The following is a 17,631-nucleotide window of genomic DNA, read 5'->3' as shown; positions in this document are numbered from 1 at the left end:
GAGTGAATGAGTTTCTTGAGCATGATTCCAGGCACTAGAGATAGTTCAACTATACACACCCTCGTGGAACTTACCTTCCAGTGGGTAAAACCGACTGTATATCAATGCATAATATAAAGTCAGATAGTAGCCATTGCAGTGAGGGAAAACAAAGCCAAGCAAGCAGTAGCGGTGGGGGTCGGGCCTGTGTGTTTGTGTCAACAGTGAGGGCAGATGAGATCTGAGTAGAAACCTGAATGCAGTGAAGATGGAACCAGTGGAAGATCTGGGAGAACATCATGATGCGGACCACACCCCCCACATCCCACACGGGCGTGAAAGAGGGGCCCGAGAGAACTAGAAGGGGCTGAAGCACAGTCCACGAGGGTCCAGTGTTGAGAAATAAGGTCAGAGAGGTCACCAAAGGCCGGCTCTTACAGGATCTTAGGAGCCAAGGTGAGGACTTGGCTTTTAATGTGAGGAGTATTAGTTTCTATTGCTGCTGTAAAAAATTTCCAGAAACAGTGGCTTGAAACAGCATCAGTGTATTATCTTTTACCATTTTGAAGGTTAAAAATCCAAAACGGGCCTTAGGAAGCTTAGCACCAAAGTTTCAGCGGAGTGCGTTCCTCCTGGAGGATCTCGGGGAGTTTGTTCCTGCTTCTCGCAGCTGCCGGAGGGGCTTCCGTAGCTGCAGTCTCTGCTGCGTCATTGTGCCCCACCTTGCCTGTCCTCCCTGCCTCTTCGAAGGACATTTGAGATTCCAGCTGGGCCTACTGGGGTAACCCAGGGTGCCCTCATCTCAAGATCCTTAGTCGCATCTACCGAGTCCCTTTTGCCTTGTAAGGTGACATGCACAAGCCTTAGGGGCGAGGGTGTGGACCTCTTTGGGACCTTTGTTCTGTCCACCACAAGGAGGGATAGGATCTGACGCACAGTTTTTCAGGTTAACTCTGACCACTCTGGACAATAAGGCTTAACAAGGCAGGCGTATAGTATAAACAAAGAGACAGTTAATCCGTTGTGGAGGTGCTGGGCTTTAAAGAGATGGTTAGTCCATTGTGGAGGTGATGGGCTTTTTGATGAGAGCTGTGTTGGGGGAGGTGTAAAAAAAGTTCAAGTTGGGAGCTCTATTGTTGAAAGTGGAAGCGACAGCATGGAGAATGGATTAGATGTGGGATGTGAGGGAACGAGAGGCATTAAGGATGGCTTAGGGGTTTGGACAGGAGCAACCAGGCAAGTGATGCTGCCCTTTAAGGAAATGGGGGAAACTGGAGAGAGAGGGAGAGAGACAGAGAGAGAGAGAGTGTGTGTGTGTGTGTGTGGTAGAGAATCTGGAGCTCTGTCTTGGTACATGATAATTTGAGATACCTCTTAGACCTCCAAGTGGAGAAGGAGACTGGTAGGCAGTGACTGTAAGTCTGGAGCTGATGCTCTAAATGTGGGAGCTGTGAGTATACAGATGGAATGCAAGGCTCTGAGATGAGATCATCCAGAAGGTGGAGGTGGAGAAGAAGGCCAAAGGCTGAGTCCTGGGCTTCTCAATTATTTCAGCTCTTGGTTCTAGAAACCCTTTTTTTCCCTAACAAAATTTTATTCCAAAGGGTAAACATACAAAAAATGAAAATGAGGTTGATCCCCCTAGTTAAGGTCGACCCTATGATCTGGGGGGTCTGGACCCTAACCTTACAGGTTTTCCCCCTTTGCTGTTGGCCCCTGAGGGAGATTGGAGGTACCGTTGTTCTAGCTTTGTTTTTTTTTTTTAACAAGTACCAGGTTTCCAGACACGCTCTTTACCAGTGTTTTCTAATACTCTTTGGCAGTCTAGTCTGGTCATTGTATTTTCATCCCATGCATGAGAAAATAGAGAAGACAGGAGAATCTTTCCGTGTCTGTCATTTCTATATGCGTTTCTGCCCTACGTGTTTGCGAAGGGGTCCAGGCGTTCCCTGGGCTCAAGAATGTATCCGTTTCCTGGGAATGGAATAAGCTCTTCCACACTTGCAGTGGCCCGATTAACAGACGGCTAGTTGTGTGGGGAGAACTCTGTCCTTCCCCTCAGGGCAGGGAGACCACACTGCTGCCCTCTCTGCAATCAGCTGCGTTGGTGAGGTGCCATCTGATCGGATGGCCCAGACCTCGCGCCCAGTGCCTTACGCATCCCTGGTGTTTCCCTGTCACCTCCCAGGCTGTCTTTCCCCGCCGTGTGCCTTAGAGCGTGATCGTGTTTTATGAATGCCTGCACGTCCACTGTTGGCTCTGATGGACCCCGTGTGTTTCCAGGGAAGATGTACGCCTGCCAGTACTGTGATGCTGTGTTCGCCCAGTCCATCGAGCTGTCCCGCCACGTGAGGACCCACACCGGCGACAAGCCGTATGTCTGCAGAGACTGCGGCAAGGGCTTCCGGCAGGCCAACGGCCTTTCCATCCACCTGCACACCTTTCACAGTACGTACTGAGGCTGCGGATGTCAGGCCAGGCCCTGGGAAGGCACGCAGCGGTCCTCACAGCGCCTGTCTCTCCACCCTCCTGGGCCCCCGCTCAGCGCTTCCCCTCCCCTGTCCTCCTGCAAAAAGCTGGAGTCCCTCTTTGCTATTTCCAGAAGAATCCCATTTTAACGTGTTTCTGTGTGATGCCTCGTTTCCCTGTCCAGGCTATTTCCTCGTCTTCTGGTTTAGCCCACCTGGCTCTGCTTGGCTGACAGAGGCCAATTATGTTTGAAGGAAAGAGCCTCTATGACAGACAGGCTCACAGGGCCTCAGAATATTTCCCATTTGTCCACTGAGCTGCTTTCTTCTCCTCCCACCCCGCCTCTCCCACTCTCCTCCTGTTCATAACCTGCCTTTGCCCCAGGAGCAGCCCAGACACTTTGTGAAGTACTGTGTAACGTGTGGCCCCTCGCCGTGCTCCCTAAAAGCCTGCTGCCCAGCATGCTCTTCGCTCAGTTAGTGGGGTCTGCCCCGTCTTTGTCCCCTTTGACTAGAACTGCTACAGGTGGAGACGCACGTCCGTTCTACACACGCGGCAGGGAGGGGGAGGAGATTTTGTGATCCCCCATCATCAAGAAAGGGCTGCTTCCCCTGTGCTCAGTGGGTAAAGAATCTGCCTGCAATGCAGGAGACCCAGGAGATGCAGGTTCAGTCCCCAGGTTGGGAAGATCCCCTGCAGATGGGCAGGGCAACCCACTCCAGTACTCTTGCCTGGAGAATCCCATGGACAGAGAGCCTGGCGGGCTACAGCCCATGGGGTCACCAAGAGTCGGACGTAACTGAAGCAACTGAGCAGGCACGCACGCATCGTCAAGAAACCATCAGGACACACCCGCAGTCACCCCGTCTCCAGCTGCTCTAGTTGTAGCAGGCGCATGATCAGCACAGTCCGGCAGGGGCTTAAGAGCCCAGGTCTCAAATCACACTTTGAATCTTGACTACTCTGCCATTTACTTCCTCGAGGCCTTAAACAGATTTCCTTATCTCGCTAAGCTCCGCCCCGTCTGTAAGTTGGAGGAAATGGTCATGCTGCCACGCCGGGTTGCTGTGAGAGCAGAAGAGGTCTCACACACAAAGCGTGATGCTGCACGCCTGCCACACAGGAAGCGCGCAGTGAACGCCAGGACGCGCTGGTGACGGAGCAGCCGCCTCCGGTGCCGCCTGTCACCGTCAGAGCCGTCTCCTTTCTCACGCCCTGCACCTTGCGTTCCCTCTTCCCTTCTCCCCTCCCTGCCTGTGGTCCCCACTCACCAGTGTCTAGCTGTTGGCAAATACAGTATCTCACAAACATGTGCTTTCTGTCAACACGTTCAGGCCTGTTGTCAGCCGGCCAGCAAGGCACTTGGCCAGAGCCTGCATGTACCCAGCATGTGGCTGGACACTGGGCAGTGCAGGAAAACGTAAAGTGCCTCCTGCCCCAACCCCCCATTCCCCCCAAGGAGTTTACAAGGTTGCCCAGCAGATCCAGTTACCGTAGACTTGCAGATGGGTGAGATCTGGCTTGGAGCCAGTGCCGCAACTTGGAAGTCCTCTCAGCCTCTCTCAGTGGCATTCTGCTTCAGTCACAGTGTCCCAGCAGCGTTACGTGGGGTCAGGAGAGGGGCAGACTTCATCAATTTCCAGAATAGAGCAGACCCTGAACACTCTGCCATGACTTGGCGTGCGTCACCTGCAGCCGGTCCAGCATCCAGGCCCCTCTCTCATCGACTGTTCTTGCCTGTTTCATGGTCTCCTCGCTGCTTCTGGAGCATTCCATCAGGTGTCTTAGAAGACAGTGTGAATCTGAGATCTCACGAGCTCCTGTCCGCAGGGAAACTAGTTAATGATCCTGAGTGCTGCTGCATGTCGGAATTCCCAAGCTAATCTGAATCAGCAGCGCACACAGGAGATTGGCTTGTGGGCTGGGCCTTTCTTGTGGGCAAAGGATTTTATTATTAAAATATCTTACTTTCTATTCAGAGAGTGGACTGAAGTCTCCTGCCACAGGGCTGGCAAATGTAGCCTTCGTCAGTGCCAGTTCTTATTCTTGAGGTTCCCCCGAGGAGTTGCCTTGTCCAGTTAAGCATGCAGTGCAGAGGGTGGCCTTGTTAGCCAGCTCCGCGGCACCCTACTCACACCATTCTCTAAAGCTCGATTTTCCTAATCAGTAAAGTAGGACTGGTCATAGCATCTGCACATAGGGTTACTGGAAGGGTTGAGTGAATGAGGGCATGGAGGGCACTTAAAACTCGCCCGTCATTTGGCACTTAGCAGACATGGCTTAGGAAAATGTTTCTGTCGTTGAATCTAAAGTGGGGATCAAAGACGCATTCCTCCTCTTGAGTCGTCCTACTGACCGCAAAGGAAGTAGTGATACTTCAGGAGTGATGTGCGGGTAGTCTCTGTAGAGAATTAGAAAACTTCACAACACCCGCCACCGTCAGGGGAAGGGAAGAGCCATACTTTCTGGAAAATAGTAAAACGAAGTTTGACTTGTAAGATGCGAAGTGAGGAATCGAGGTTAAACGGCTTAATGCTCCGTTCAGTTCAGTCGCTCAGTTGTGTCCAAGTCTTTGCGACCCCGTGGACTGCAACACGCCAGGCCTCCTTGTCCATCACCAACTCCCGGAGGTTACTCAAACTCGTGTGCATTGGTCAGTGATGCCATCCAACCATCTCATCCTCTGTTGTCCCCTACTCCTCCCGCCTTCAATCTTTCCCAGCATCAGGGTCTTTTCAGATGAGTCAGTTCTTCGCATCAGGTGCCCAGAGTATTGGAGCTTCAGCTTCAGCACCAGTCCTTAAATGCTCAGTCTTTAAATGGTGCTTAATCCAGAAGCCTCAGAGGAGCCTCACTCCCGACCCTGGGACGAAGGTGGAAGGTGGTTGGGTGATAGATGCAGTGATTCCCGGCCCTTGGATCTGTGGCCCCGCGTGACCTCTGAGCAGTCTTGCCTCTGGAACTGCACACAGTCAGCCGCTTCTCACTGACTGTTGCCTGTGGTGTCTCCCCCGCCCACCAGACATCGAAGACCCATACGACTGCAAGAAGTGCAGGATGAGCTTCCCCACCCTGCAAGACCACCGCAAGCACATCCACGAGGTGCACTCCAAGGAGTACCACCCCTGCCCGACGTGCGGCAAGATCTTCAGCGCCCCATCCATGCTGGAGCGGCACATGGTGACCCACGTCGGGGGGAAGCCCTTCAGCTGCGGGATCTGCAACAAGGCCTACCAGGTGAGCCTGGCCCCCACGGGAGCCTGCCCAGCCCGCCCCCCATCCCGGCCCTCCCTCTGGTCTCCCTCGGCCCCCCGGGGCTGGCGGCTTGTGGGACACCCCTCGTCTCCAGGATATGACCGGGCAGCTGGTTCTCACAAAGCATGCAGCTCATAGCTTACTCAGCTCCTCTGCCGTGACTGGTCAGAGTGGGGTTGGTGGGGAGCTTAATTGGAGCCAAGAGTCCTTGCCCTCCTTCTCTTAGAGTTCAGCCTTGTCCTGAACTGAATGCTGCTTTTCCCCTGGATACTCAACATTCTTTGGAACCTATTGATCCATGTGTCATGGGATGTGAGGATGACAATAGCTGGATTATCTTGTTTAGCAGAATTACTGGTGTTTTGTGGGTTTCTTTTTTTTTTTCCTTAACTCCTAGGGAAGAGCTCTGTTTTTTTTGTTTTTTTTAGTTTTTTTTTTACCTTAGAGTTCGCTGTGTAATTAAGTGAAACCCCCTATGGATCTAAAAAGAAACGACATCTATGAAAAGCTCTCTGAGACCACAGAGCAGAGGATGGCCCTTGCTGGCGTCTGTAACATTTGGGTACAGAGAGATGCCCAGCAGCTCATTTCAGCTCAACTGAAATGGACAGCTAGCTTTGTTGTGAGCCTTGTGCTGAGACGTTGGGTTTGCAGAGCCGGGTGAGACCTGGGCTGAGTCTCTAGGAAAGCCTGGAGCTGTGGGGAGAGTGGCACAGTGCCGCTCCGGCACCCGGGAAGAAGGACACCGGCTTTCGGAGCTGGCACAGCAGCCTCTCTCCATAAGGTTTCCCTGCTGCACCCTGGGCCTCTGAGAGACAGGTGGATGGTGAAGGACAGTTTCTCCAGTCGGCAGGCCAGGGTGTGACTCCTGGTGTTTCTGTTTGCTAATCGTGTGACCTTGGGCACTGCAGAGAGCCTAGCACCTCCCTCCTAGGCTTACTCTGAGGCTGCGTTTCTGAAGGGCCCAGCCCTGCCCTGTAGTGGCCTCAGTACATACACGGGCGCCTTGTTCCCATGAACAAGCCTTCCCTCGCCTGTCAGCGCTCACGGTGATGGGTAAGAGTGAGACTCCAGGTCGACTAACTGAGCTCCCCACTCCTCGGAGCTCCTTTCTGTCTGCTAAGATTGGCTGCTGCCTTATTCAAATCAATTTTTGCTCAGGTAGACGCCTTAAAAAAAAGAGTGGGACTCCAGATCATAAGCTTGCCTGGGAGCGCTTGTCTCTCCCGAGTCTTGTGAACCCTCCGGCTTGCCGGAACGTTTAAGACCTGGCGCTTGCCACATTCCTTTCAGCAACTGTCGGGCTTGTGGTACCACAATCGGACCCACCACCCGGATGTATTCGCTGCTCAGAACCATCGATCTTCCAAGTTCTCGTCCCTCCAGTGCAGCTCCTGTGACAAAACCTTCTCCACCACGCTCGAACACAAGAAGCACATCAAAACGGAGCATGCAGGTGGAGCTGCGGTGCCCAGGCGGGGAGTGGGGGCTGGCGAGTGGGAGGGGCTTGTGGCTTAGCGCCCTGGGCTCCAGCCCCGAATTGCTCCTCCCTGTGCTGGAGCGCGGGGTGCTTCGGTGACTCCCCGTCGTGCCCCAGCATACCCACGGGCGCCACGTCAGTCAGTCCACCCGTGACACTGGCTTGAGTGGCAGAGGTTGTGGAACCTCGAGCAGCGTGAGTCCCGCCGTCCCCGGGTGGCACACAGGCTGGGGTAGGAATCCTGACTCTGGTGTATGACCTTGGAAAGTGACCCCTCGCTCTGAACCCGTTTCCTGCTCTTCAGAAGGTCGATTATTCACACCTGTGTGGCCGGTAAATGGGGGCAGAATGACAGCAGCTCGCACTCAGGGAGGGTTTCCTGAGCACATGGCGTGTCGCCAAGCACCGGTGTTTCCTCCTTTGATTCTGCAGTAATCCCCTTTACATCCAGGCATTCTGGCGCTCTTTACCACACATTTCGCTGGTGTTTTGGGTTGGCCAGCAGCCAACATTGGGCAGAAAAACCGAACGAACTTTTGGGCCAGCCCCTAGCATAGGTGTCGGGCTCCTAGCAGTTGGCAGACGCCTGCTGCTGTGCGCCCTCGCCCCAGCCCCATTACTCCCGACTGCGAGAGTCTTCCTTTCGTTCTTTCCGCCATGCCTCTGCTCATGCGCCACGCAGATGTGAAGTTCCACGAGTGTGACCAGTGCAAGGAGCTCTTCCCCACGCCAGCGCTGCTGCAGGTGCACATCAAGTGCCAGCATTCAGGTCGGTGCCCGCGAGGCGCCCCAGGGCAGGGCGGCCCGGGGTGTTCCCCTCCCCGTCCCCTCACAGCTGCGCAGCCCAGGCCAAGTGACAGCCGAGTTGTGCCTCATCCACAACACGGGGCCGACTACTGCCTACCTCACGGGGTAACTGTGAGAGCCAAACACGCTAGTGCAGGCCCCGCGCAGGGAGGCATCTCACGCATCACCTGTGATTAGCCTTGTTCCTGCTATGTCCCATCAAACCTAAATGCCAGTTATTTAAGAGGCACCATTTTTAATGAACCATTAGAAAAACTTGTTATCCTAAGTCCTGCTCTGGGCTCAATTTGACGTAGATGTTTATGTACTCTCATCTGCCATTAAGTAAGTTGATTAACATAAGAACTCAGCTTCCCAGAGTAGTGCTCAGGTGAGATTGTTGACATGCGTGTTATTCCACACGGGGTTGTCCTCTGCCATCAAGGGCGCCGGTCAGGGGGCGTGTGGTAACGCCTGCGGTTTTGGTCTCCTGAGCATTAACGTAGAGCTAGTCTCTTCTGATTCCTCTTTGGGAATGCAGCTGACCGTCCAACCCTGACCTCTCATGTAACTCACATTTGGTTCCTGAGAGTTAGAAACGCGCACCGCTCCCGTCTCAGGGCTTTCCTTGGAGGCAGTGGACAAGCATCCCGCGGGTCTCCATGCTACCCCTTTAGGCGTGCGCGCACGGCACCGGTTGACACACCCGACCTCCACGGCTTGCAGCAGCGCAGCTGTTGTTGATCCCGTTTGAGAGGTGTCAAAAGTGACAAGTAGCGTCCTTACCATTGAATCAATGAATAATGGGCTTTGGCAGAGGCAGATTTAGCCTGAATCGGATGCTAATGAAGCTGGACTTGGGGCCTCTCGCTGGTGGGACTTTTCCAAAGTTCTGCCCCCAATCCTGTGTGTGTAAATTTGTACTCATTTTCCTAAAGAGGGCTCCCCAAGTTGTTCAAGCTCCAGGCCCCACACAAGCTGAAGAGCTGCCTCTGGCTGCCCCGCCCCTTCCCGGCCCCGCCCCACTCTGGCTGCCCCAACCACACCTCCATCCCCCTCCCGCAGGGTCACAGCCCTTCCGCTGCCTGTACTGTGCGGCCACCTTCCGCTTCCCGGGGGCCCTTCAGCACCACGTCACCACCGAGCACTTCAAGCAGTCGGAGAGCACCTTCCCCTGTGAGCTCTGCGGGGAGCTCTTCACCTCCCAGGCCCAGCTGGACTGTCACCTGGAGTCTGAACACCCGAAGGTTCTAGGCGCTGAAACCCAGTCGCAGATGGTGCAGGTGATTGTGGGACCTTGGATTCGGGGTTGCGGACCCAGGGGTCTTGAGGCTTCTCCGGAGGCAGCCCCTTCAGACAACTAGCCTTTCTCCCTGGGACTCTCAAGGGGCCCCGTGAGTGATGACTTCATGGCCAGGAGGATCTTGCAGAAGTCTCTCTCGACCACCTGGTGGCTACCTGTGAAACAGCCCCTGGGTCTAGAGAAGCTGGAAAAAGAATTCTAAAAGCAGAATGACCTGGGCCTCTCCTTCCCATTCACACCCTCGCTCACCCTCTGCGACCACCATGGGGTGTGGTCAGGGTTGCAGGAACCCTCGGAGGAGGTGGGGAGCTCTTTGTTGGGACCACCTTCGGTTGAAAGCCCTAAGCTTGATAGCCCCTGTGAGCTGGGCTCAGAGCATGTTTGAATGTCTGGGCTTTTCTGGGGGAAGCCCCGCCTCTTCTCAGGTCTCAAGGCTGTGTTTGCTCCCGCCCCTCTTTGTGTCTCTGGAACTCTTACTGCTCGTCCCATCTTCTCCAGAGAGGGTGGGCAGAAGAGGAAATGAAGCTCCATTCTGTTAATTGACAGTAAATTGCAGATGGACCAGAGAGGCACTGTGAGCTGGCCGGGCTGCGCCCCGTCCTGTCCTGTTGAGCAGTCCCTTTTTCCGAGTTCCTGCAGGCCCCTGTGCAGAGCAGAGGGCAAGGCAGGTGCCAGGCCTCCAGGTGCTGCTCCTGCTGCCATTTCAAGAACGGCTCTGCTTTTATTTGTTTTTTAATATATATACATATTAGGATTCTTGGTAAGATGTCCTTTGCAGGGGGAAACAGAAAAGAGTCCGTTGCTAAAAGAAAATGGCAGTTTGAAAGCTGCTGTCCTAGATGATTTTTTATTGAACGTCACAGTCAGCCTCTCCCCTCTCACAGCAGAGACGTGGCGGAGCTTGGCGTCCCTGTCTCTCCACTCCTGTCTAGAGGAGGACACTCTCCGCTCTCGGCCACCCCTCAGCAATCAGGATGGCTGAGCCCTCTGCGGGCGCTCCGCATTGACAGCGTCAGCTATTCCGAGCTCTATAGCTCAGAAGGTTGAGGTTCAGGCAGGAAGCAGGTGTTCTTAAGCAGACTGGTTCTCCCGGTGATGGGGGCGTCATCTCTAAGAGCTGATGCCCATTTGAAAGGGGTGCGTGTGGCCTGTAGAAGCCTGTGCCTCAGCCGGGTGAGCTGCGCGGGGGAGCTACAGAAGCCACATTTTGCCCGCCTGTTCTTCCTCCTGTAGCCACCCAGCCTCCCAAGTGAGGCCCTCCGCCTGATCAAGGCCCAGACACGCCGCCTACGGCAAGCTGAGGCTTCTGGTCAGCCATCCCCGTTTCCCTGGTCCAAGCATGACACGAACCACCTTCATTCCGTAGCATCTTTCACATGGCACTTAGCTCTGTGGTGTAATCCTTGAGACAGGAAAACCAGTGCGAGAAACTGAGCCCACGTTCGCTGGTGTGTAATCATAGAGTCCGGGCGCCCTGAGATGGCGTACTGAGCTAAATTATAGCAATTTAGCACACAGAGTTATTTAAATTGTTTGCCTGCCTTCTCTTTTGCATCACGGGTGTGTTAGACTTGCCTCTTCCCATTAGGCACATGTAATTGCTCTCCTCAGGTGAAAACATAAATACCATCATTACAGCGTGAGAGGAAAACCATGTAAGTTCTGGGGAGCCAGCTGTGGACACTGCCCAGCCCTGCCTCGCCGTCTTTCCCTTGCAGGTGATCCAGACCCCAGAGCCGGTGGCCCCGACGGAGCAGGTAGTCACGCTGGAGGAGACCCAGCTTACTGGCTCACAGGTGTTCGTGACGTTGCCGGATTCACAGACAGCCCAGACCAGCTCTGAGCTCGTGGCCGTAACCGTGGAGGACTTGCTGGACGGGACCGTGACCCTAATCTGTGGGGAGGCCAAATGAGTGGCTGCTCATGGCTGGGGGAGGGGGATCCTGCGTGTGCAGTGGAGGAAAAGCTCCACACTTGCCTGTTGCCCCTCCTCCCTGGCACAGTATTGAGCATCTTAGCTTCACACCAACCTAAATGGTCTCCCTTGGGAAGGGGCAGAAGCATGGCTGTTCTCATAAAACCAGCTTCTGAGTCATTGGCAGCCATCACGACCGCCCCCCGTGGCCGGCAGGCCTGTTTCCCACAGGCCTCCTGCGGCGGCCTCTGACCCTGTCCATCCGCAAGCGGAGTGTGGCTTCTGAAACAGAGGCTGAAGGAGCAGTGGGGCAAGGGCCGGTGATCAGAGGGACAGGTGTGACGAGCTGGCAGCCCTCAGTATGCGGAGGGGCAGTTCTAGGCGGGACTGTGGCCCGCGGAGTGGGCCAGCACATGCTGCCAGGGCCTTCTGGCCATTGAAAAGCAAGAGAACCACACCGTCAGGCCGTGCAGGATCCCTTTCCTCGCGTCTGGCATCCTCCCAGCCCCCTGCATGGCAGCGGTAGGCCTGGTAGCAGCGTGCCCATCAGGAAGCCCTCGTTTCCAGGCCAAGGCCCACCCTGTCGGCTCCATCGGCCCTTCCCATAGCCGTGCGGGTGTCTGGTGTGAGGCCACGTAGCTGCAAACCACACCTGCCCTCCCGGAAACTCCTCATGGTGTTCTGCACTGGAGGCTGGTTCCCACAGTGTTTCCGTGGTGTCCTTATCCCCTGTCCTTAATCAAAGCCTCACGCTTCCACCCAGCCTGGAGGCCTTGGCCCCTCCCCCTGGTGCCCGTGGCCCCCGACTCCTCCTGCTGCCCCGGTCTCCCCTGCCCTGTGTGTAGCCCCACTGGCAGTGCCCTTCCCGGCCGCCACGGGGAGTGCTGGCCAGCGGGACTCTGGAGTCTGAATTTCACAGAGCTTTTTTTTGTCTTCAGTTCCCAAAATATAATCCGATAATTAATGGTTTATGGAATCCATTATGAAGTGCAATTAGATGGATATAGGTTCCCGCCGTTCAGAGGGAATGGCTAGCATTTATCTTCCTTTCCTTGATGCCAGAAGGTTGATGTCTGCGAGGGCAGCGTGTCCACGCCCAGCACGGCTCCCTGCCAGCTTGTGCGGCTGACCCCCTGTCTGATCCCTCACCCTCACGGTACAGGCCGCCCAGAGACAAGGCCACCCCTTCTCTCTCAGCACATTTTACAGCACCAGGCACCAGCAGGGGAGGGGGTCGATTCGGGCCATGGTCAGTCCTTTATTCGCCATCACACTTTGCCGGAAGGGCCGCGGTATGGCCCTTGCCACCGGCCCGCTCTCTGCAGGCAGCTCAGCAGCTCGCTCCCCCCTCCAGCCCCGTGCTCATTTTCTGTGCAAATCGCTTGAGCTTGTCAGTTCAGGGATCTTCCCGTTATGAAGTAAATGAAGTTTTCAAAGGCCAATGACTGACCAGAAGATGGTGCTCAAACCTTTAAGACTTGGCCTCCCTGTGAGGCCCTCACTGCTTCCGCCAGGGCTGTCTCTGTCTTCTTAAGGTTGCTCAGCCCCGTGAGCTGTCAGACCAGGACTGCTCTTGATCAGCAAGTGACGAGATGACACCGAACCTCTGCTTGGCACCAGATAAAACCCCACTGAGATTACGGAGCTGCCCAACCCGCAGGGCATGGAGGCCGAGCCTGGCAGATAAGAAGGCACGGGTACTTGGGAATCGCAGCATCATCAAAACTTCTTCAGCCAAAAAAAGAAAAAATTTAAAAATTAATGACTGGGGACCTGTAGGGGAAAGTGATTTTTTTCTTTTTAAAAAAGTCCTCTGAATAAAGAAAGCTGTAAACTTTCAACCCAACTTTCCGATCCTTTTCGAGTACCGAGACAGCCTTTTCTCAGGTTTCGGATGGAGACCTGGGTGGAGGCAGGACGCTCCTTCGCCTCAGAATCACTGGACCGGCAGCTCGCTGTGCCGAGAGCAGGCAGGGAAGTGGGCCTTGCCGCCAGCCGCACTCTGAGCCCCGGCACGGCCGGCCAGCGGGAGCACCAGGCCTGTGCTGGTTCTGGTCAGCGTGAGGGGAAGGTGCAGCCAGAGTCTCATTTCTGCTCCGAGTGGATCTCTGGGAGATGCTGCATCAACAGTGATTTTTACACCGTTGCTCCCTGGAGACCCCCAAGCATGGATTTCATTGTAGGAAGACTTTCCTAGTTCTGTCTGCCCAAGAGACTCTCTGGATTGCTGCCAGAAAGGACGCTGTTACCCGGGTTCCTTTGTCCACGTCACTGGCTCTCATGTGGCCTTTGCTGCTGGGTTGCTGCCCGGACAGTCTCGGGGCTGAACCTTGGGGCACTGGCTATGATACGCAGGAGTCTGTGGGCTTTCTTGGAACACTTGGATTTATTCATGAGACCCCCCACCGCCCCTTCTCTAATCCCAGAGCTCGTGAAACACCTGGTGAGGAAGAAAGGGCTGGCATATTCCAGACTGGAGTCTGACTCCATGGGAACAGTGGGGGATCCGTGATGGAAAGGCATTTGCTCATCACAGGTGAGTGAGGCAGAAAGCAAGAGACGCTCAGGAGCGAGGCCCGCCCTGGGAAGATGGGCCCAGGCAAGTGTGTGAACAGAGCCTGAAAGGGAGTGAAGCACAGACAATGGTCTATACTTGTTTATTTGATAAAGCCGGTCTCTTCCGTCTCAGAAGCTGGATGTTTGGGAAACTCTGAGCTCAGAAAGTACCACAATGTACGGTGTGAAAGCGGATTCCCCTGGAGGTTCAAGTCCTCTCTGAGGAAGCTGTCTGACTCTCCCTGCCCCGCCGGCCCAACCACGGTGTGTTCTTTCAGCTTCATCCCCCGCGGAAGAGCCCTGAGGGCCGCGGGTCGAGGGTGAAGGAGACCCAGTCAAACAAGGGCACAGGGAGGCCAGGAGCCCGTCCTCTGCCCGTGGTATAACGAGCACCAAGGAGGAAGCACGGGCCCAGAGCTTCTCTATCCCAGGCGATGCTGCAGCCACCATGCCGTAGGCTAACTGGATATTAGTGTGGGTGGGAGATCTACAGATGGACCAAGGGTTGGAGGAACTGCCAGCCTTACACAGTATGGTTCCAGGGGACAAGTGGTATCTCTGTGAAATTGGGGTAGATAGTTGGGCAGCAGTGGAGAAAATCCTGGGGTGCTTTCATCACAGGAAGGCTTGAGCAGCCTCTGCCCAGCTCCACTGGGCCCAGCGTGTTCCAGGGTTCTGAGGAGTCAGGGAGAAAGTGGGCATGAAAGAATGAGATCTAGGGTCGAAGGGAGTGTCTTGTGGCCATGGGAAACATGGGGGCTGGTAGGACTTGGGCCCAAAGCTCAGCAGCACAGCCAGAAAGAAGTCGGAAAGTTGCTCCCCTCTGACTCGGCCTGGGAGGAAAGGAGAAGACGTTGTGCTTTGGAGATGACATTGTTGGAAAAAAGAAAAAAAAAAAAAAAAAATTATCCCCTGGGCTAATTTAGATTTCTTCCCAATCAGGGAAATGTTTGATCATGTCCCTTACAAAGGCCAGCCACACCGGCTACCACCCGTGGTGAGGGCAGCTAGCCAGCACAGGATGCTGTTGAAACTGGATTACAGACCATTAATTCGCATTCAACTTGCACTACTCTATATAAATAAAATACGTACTTTGGAAAGAATTATGCTGTGTGAGTTTCAAATGGACTGTGATAATAGACCCGTGTTCTCTGTGGTTTTGGGCAGCTGTCAGATGGGACCAGGCTGGACAGGCCTGCTTTCCTAGGGGCTCTTGAACCCGCGGACGTGTGAGCACGGCCTGGGGGTGGCCAGGAGCTCGCCTGTCGGGTGGAGCCTGCTTTTCCTGAGCCCTCGCTCCCAGGGAGCAGGCGTGGTGTCGCTTTCAGAGACCAGCCTCGCCTCGGCGCATCCCGGCGCTCGCTCTGACTGTGACCTTGGTGAGATCCTTGTCCTCTTCTAAGCTCCCTCCTCCCAGTGCTCATTCACAAATAGAGGAAATTATTGTATTCACCCCACAGAATTGTAGTTCTAATTAAAAGCCTGGATTTAATGAATTTGGTGTCGATTGTAGTTGTTATTAATAAGTCCTTCACATACAGGTCAGCCATTCCCTACATTTTCCAGCACTGGGGAGAGCGTTCATTCCTGCTGTCTCACCTCTCCCTCTCTCTCTGCACCCTTGGGGATCTTGAGAACACCCACCACTTTCCATTTATCTCTTGAACCTCAACTGCCCCCAAAGCGCGAAGTGCTGAGCAGATAACTGTGAAATAAGCAGAAACCTTTCGTGGTGAACAGCTGAAAATGTCATGTTGCTGGCAGCCAACGTGGGAACGAGAGGTAGACACGCGGACAGGATGTTCATAATTTCTGCAGTGAGAGTCCTGCGGGGAAGGCGGGGGCGTCGTACCCTGTACCCACCTAAGCTCAGGTCTGCCCCGAGGCAGGGGTGGGGGTGGCTGTGCTCAAGTCTGGGGCAGTCCTGACCCTTGCCCAGAGCCCACGAGGCCTCTAGGACGTAGGCCTTTCTGCCTGAGTGGTGTGTTTGGGGAGAGGGGCTGGAGTCATCAGTCGTATCTGGAGCTGAGATCCTGGGGTGTCCCTGGGAGCTGGGCTCTGGCTGTGGAGGTCTGTACAGAGATGAAGTGCTGCTCTGGATCAGGAGTGGCTGAGCAGAGGTAGGAGAGGGGCCCAGCGATTCCCCGGAGGTGGTGTTACCTTCAGTCTGGGCCAGGGGGTCGGCTGCTGGAGGCAGAGCCGTGGTGCAGCTTCCCATCCCCAGCTCCCAACTGACCGTGACCTTGGGTGAGTCATTCCTGACGGCTGTGAGGGGGAGAGTCAACACCTGTAAAATGCCCAAATGGTACAGATGCTTCATAGATGATGTCTGTTCCTGATTCTAGTACTTGAACCTGAGGGAAGAAGGCAGAGAAGGGCAGGAAATGCCCTAAGATGGAGGGCCTGGAGCAGAGAGCAGGGGAGACCCAGAACCAGACCCCAGACCCGAGACCCAGACCCCAGACCCCAGACCTGGACCCAGACCCCGAGACCCCAGACCCCAGTCCCCAGACCCGAGACCCCAGATCCAGATCCAGACCCGAGACCCCAGATCCAGACCCAGACCCGAGACCCCAGACCCGGACCCGGACCCAGACCCCCCAGACCCCAGACCCAGACCCCGACCCCGACCTGGACCCAGACCCCAGACCCAGACCCAGACCCAGAAGACCCCATGGAGCTCCCCAGGCCACAGTATATACAACAATCCAGAGCCTCTGTCTCAGGCCAGGGTGGACAGCGATAAGGGGGGGACAGGAGCTCCCAGGAAGGAACCGGGATTCTCGGAGCTCCTTGGCCCCGCAGCCTAGGGGTCCCATCCGAGGAAGGGCACAGATTGGAGCTCTGGTGGTCACGCGTCCAGTGAGAGGGCGGGAAGCGGAAACACCGAGGATGCGATGGTGTCCGGCCGTCCCGCCTTGCCTCTGGAGCTCTCAGAGTCATTGTTCATCTTCCCTCGCACGAGCTGGTACTCAGGCACGTGTTTGGGTAAAAAAGAAAGAACTTACAGCTCCACGTGCTTTGTCCTAGACCTTTGTTGGGAAGCACTCCAGGACTCATGGTTTTACTGAGAAGAGAGGATCTAGGACACGGTTGGGGGGGTTGGTGCGGGGGGCGAGCCCAGCTTCCTGTGAATGCTCGCCAGGCCTTTCTTGTGCGTCTGTCTTGCCTTCTGCTCTGCCACCCGGTGCTACCAGAGCGTTGGTCCCACGTCCACTGGACACTTGTATTTCCCACACGCCTGGCACCAGACAGCAAGCTTTGGGAGTTTGGCGGGTGCCCCTCCTGCCCAGCCAGGGACACGCAGAGCTCCTCCAGTTGGCCTCACACCCTCAGGCAGGGCCCACCTTCCGCCTCTCCCCACCGCCAGCGACTGGGCCCCCACCCAGTTACCTATGGGCGGGTCCATCAGGACATCCTCCTCTCTCTGTCCTCCGAGAAGAGCTGGGCAGAAGGCTGACAGCAGCTCGCCCAGCCCAGAGCTCCCCAGCTGCTCTGATCAAACACCACTCCTGCCGGCTCTGCGTGCACCGGTTCCCCCAGCGCAGGTCGGAAACAGCTGATCAAACACATCAGGACAAGGTCAGTCCAGGGACCCACAGTCCCCCTCCAGGAGAGATTTCACAGACCTGCCATCAGGAGGGTCTGATAAAAACGGACAGGGGGTGGGGAAGCAGACCCACGGGGCCGGCCCAGGACCAAAGAGCTGCTCACTCCATTTTGAAACCTCTGTGCTCCACGCAGAGTTCAGGCCAAAGCCCACATTTCCAGACAGGCCAGGGCCAGAGCTGCCTGTGAGCCCAGGGAGCCAAGGGGACGTGTGTGTGCACACAGGACTGTGGGGGTGAGAGAGATGTCAGGTAGGAGCGCGTGGGCTTGGGAGCG

At 55.5% G+C, this 17,631-nt stretch overlaps 1 protein-coding gene across 3 annotated transcripts in view; it reads left to right on the top strand.

Annotated features, from left to right (window-relative positions):
- The window catches only part of ZBTB40 (zinc finger and BTB domain containing 40), a 77,213-nt gene extending 64,185 nt beyond the window's left edge, over positions 1-13,028 (top strand). For all 3 annotated transcript variants that reach the window (XM_055574206.1, XM_055574204.1, XM_055574205.1), the window contains 6 exons: positions 2,263-2,427; positions 5,471-5,685; positions 6,997-7,159; positions 7,866-7,952; positions 9,035-9,252; positions 10,991-13,028. In XM_055574206.1, coding sequence (XP_055430181.1) covers positions 2,263-2,427; positions 5,471-5,685; positions 6,997-7,159; positions 7,866-7,952; positions 9,035-9,252; positions 10,991-11,185 — 1,043 coding nt within the window. In that variant the 3' untranslated portion in view covers positions 11,186-13,028. The remainder of the gene's footprint in view (positions 1-2,262; positions 2,428-5,470; positions 5,686-6,996; positions 7,160-7,865; positions 7,953-9,034; positions 9,253-10,990) is intronic.
- The last annotated feature ends 4,603 nt before the right edge of the window (positions 13,029-17,631 follow it).

This window comes from Bubalus kerabau, chromosome 3 (assembly GCF_029407905.1).
Source record: "Bubalus kerabau isolate K-KA32 ecotype Philippines breed swamp buffalo chromosome 3, PCC_UOA_SB_1v2, whole genome shotgun sequence".
Lineage (NCBI taxonomy): Eukaryota > Metazoa > Chordata > Mammalia > Artiodactyla > Bovidae > Bubalus > Bubalus kerabau.
Note: the sequence above shows the minus strand (reverse complement) of the source record. Positions and strands in the feature narration are given on the sequence as shown.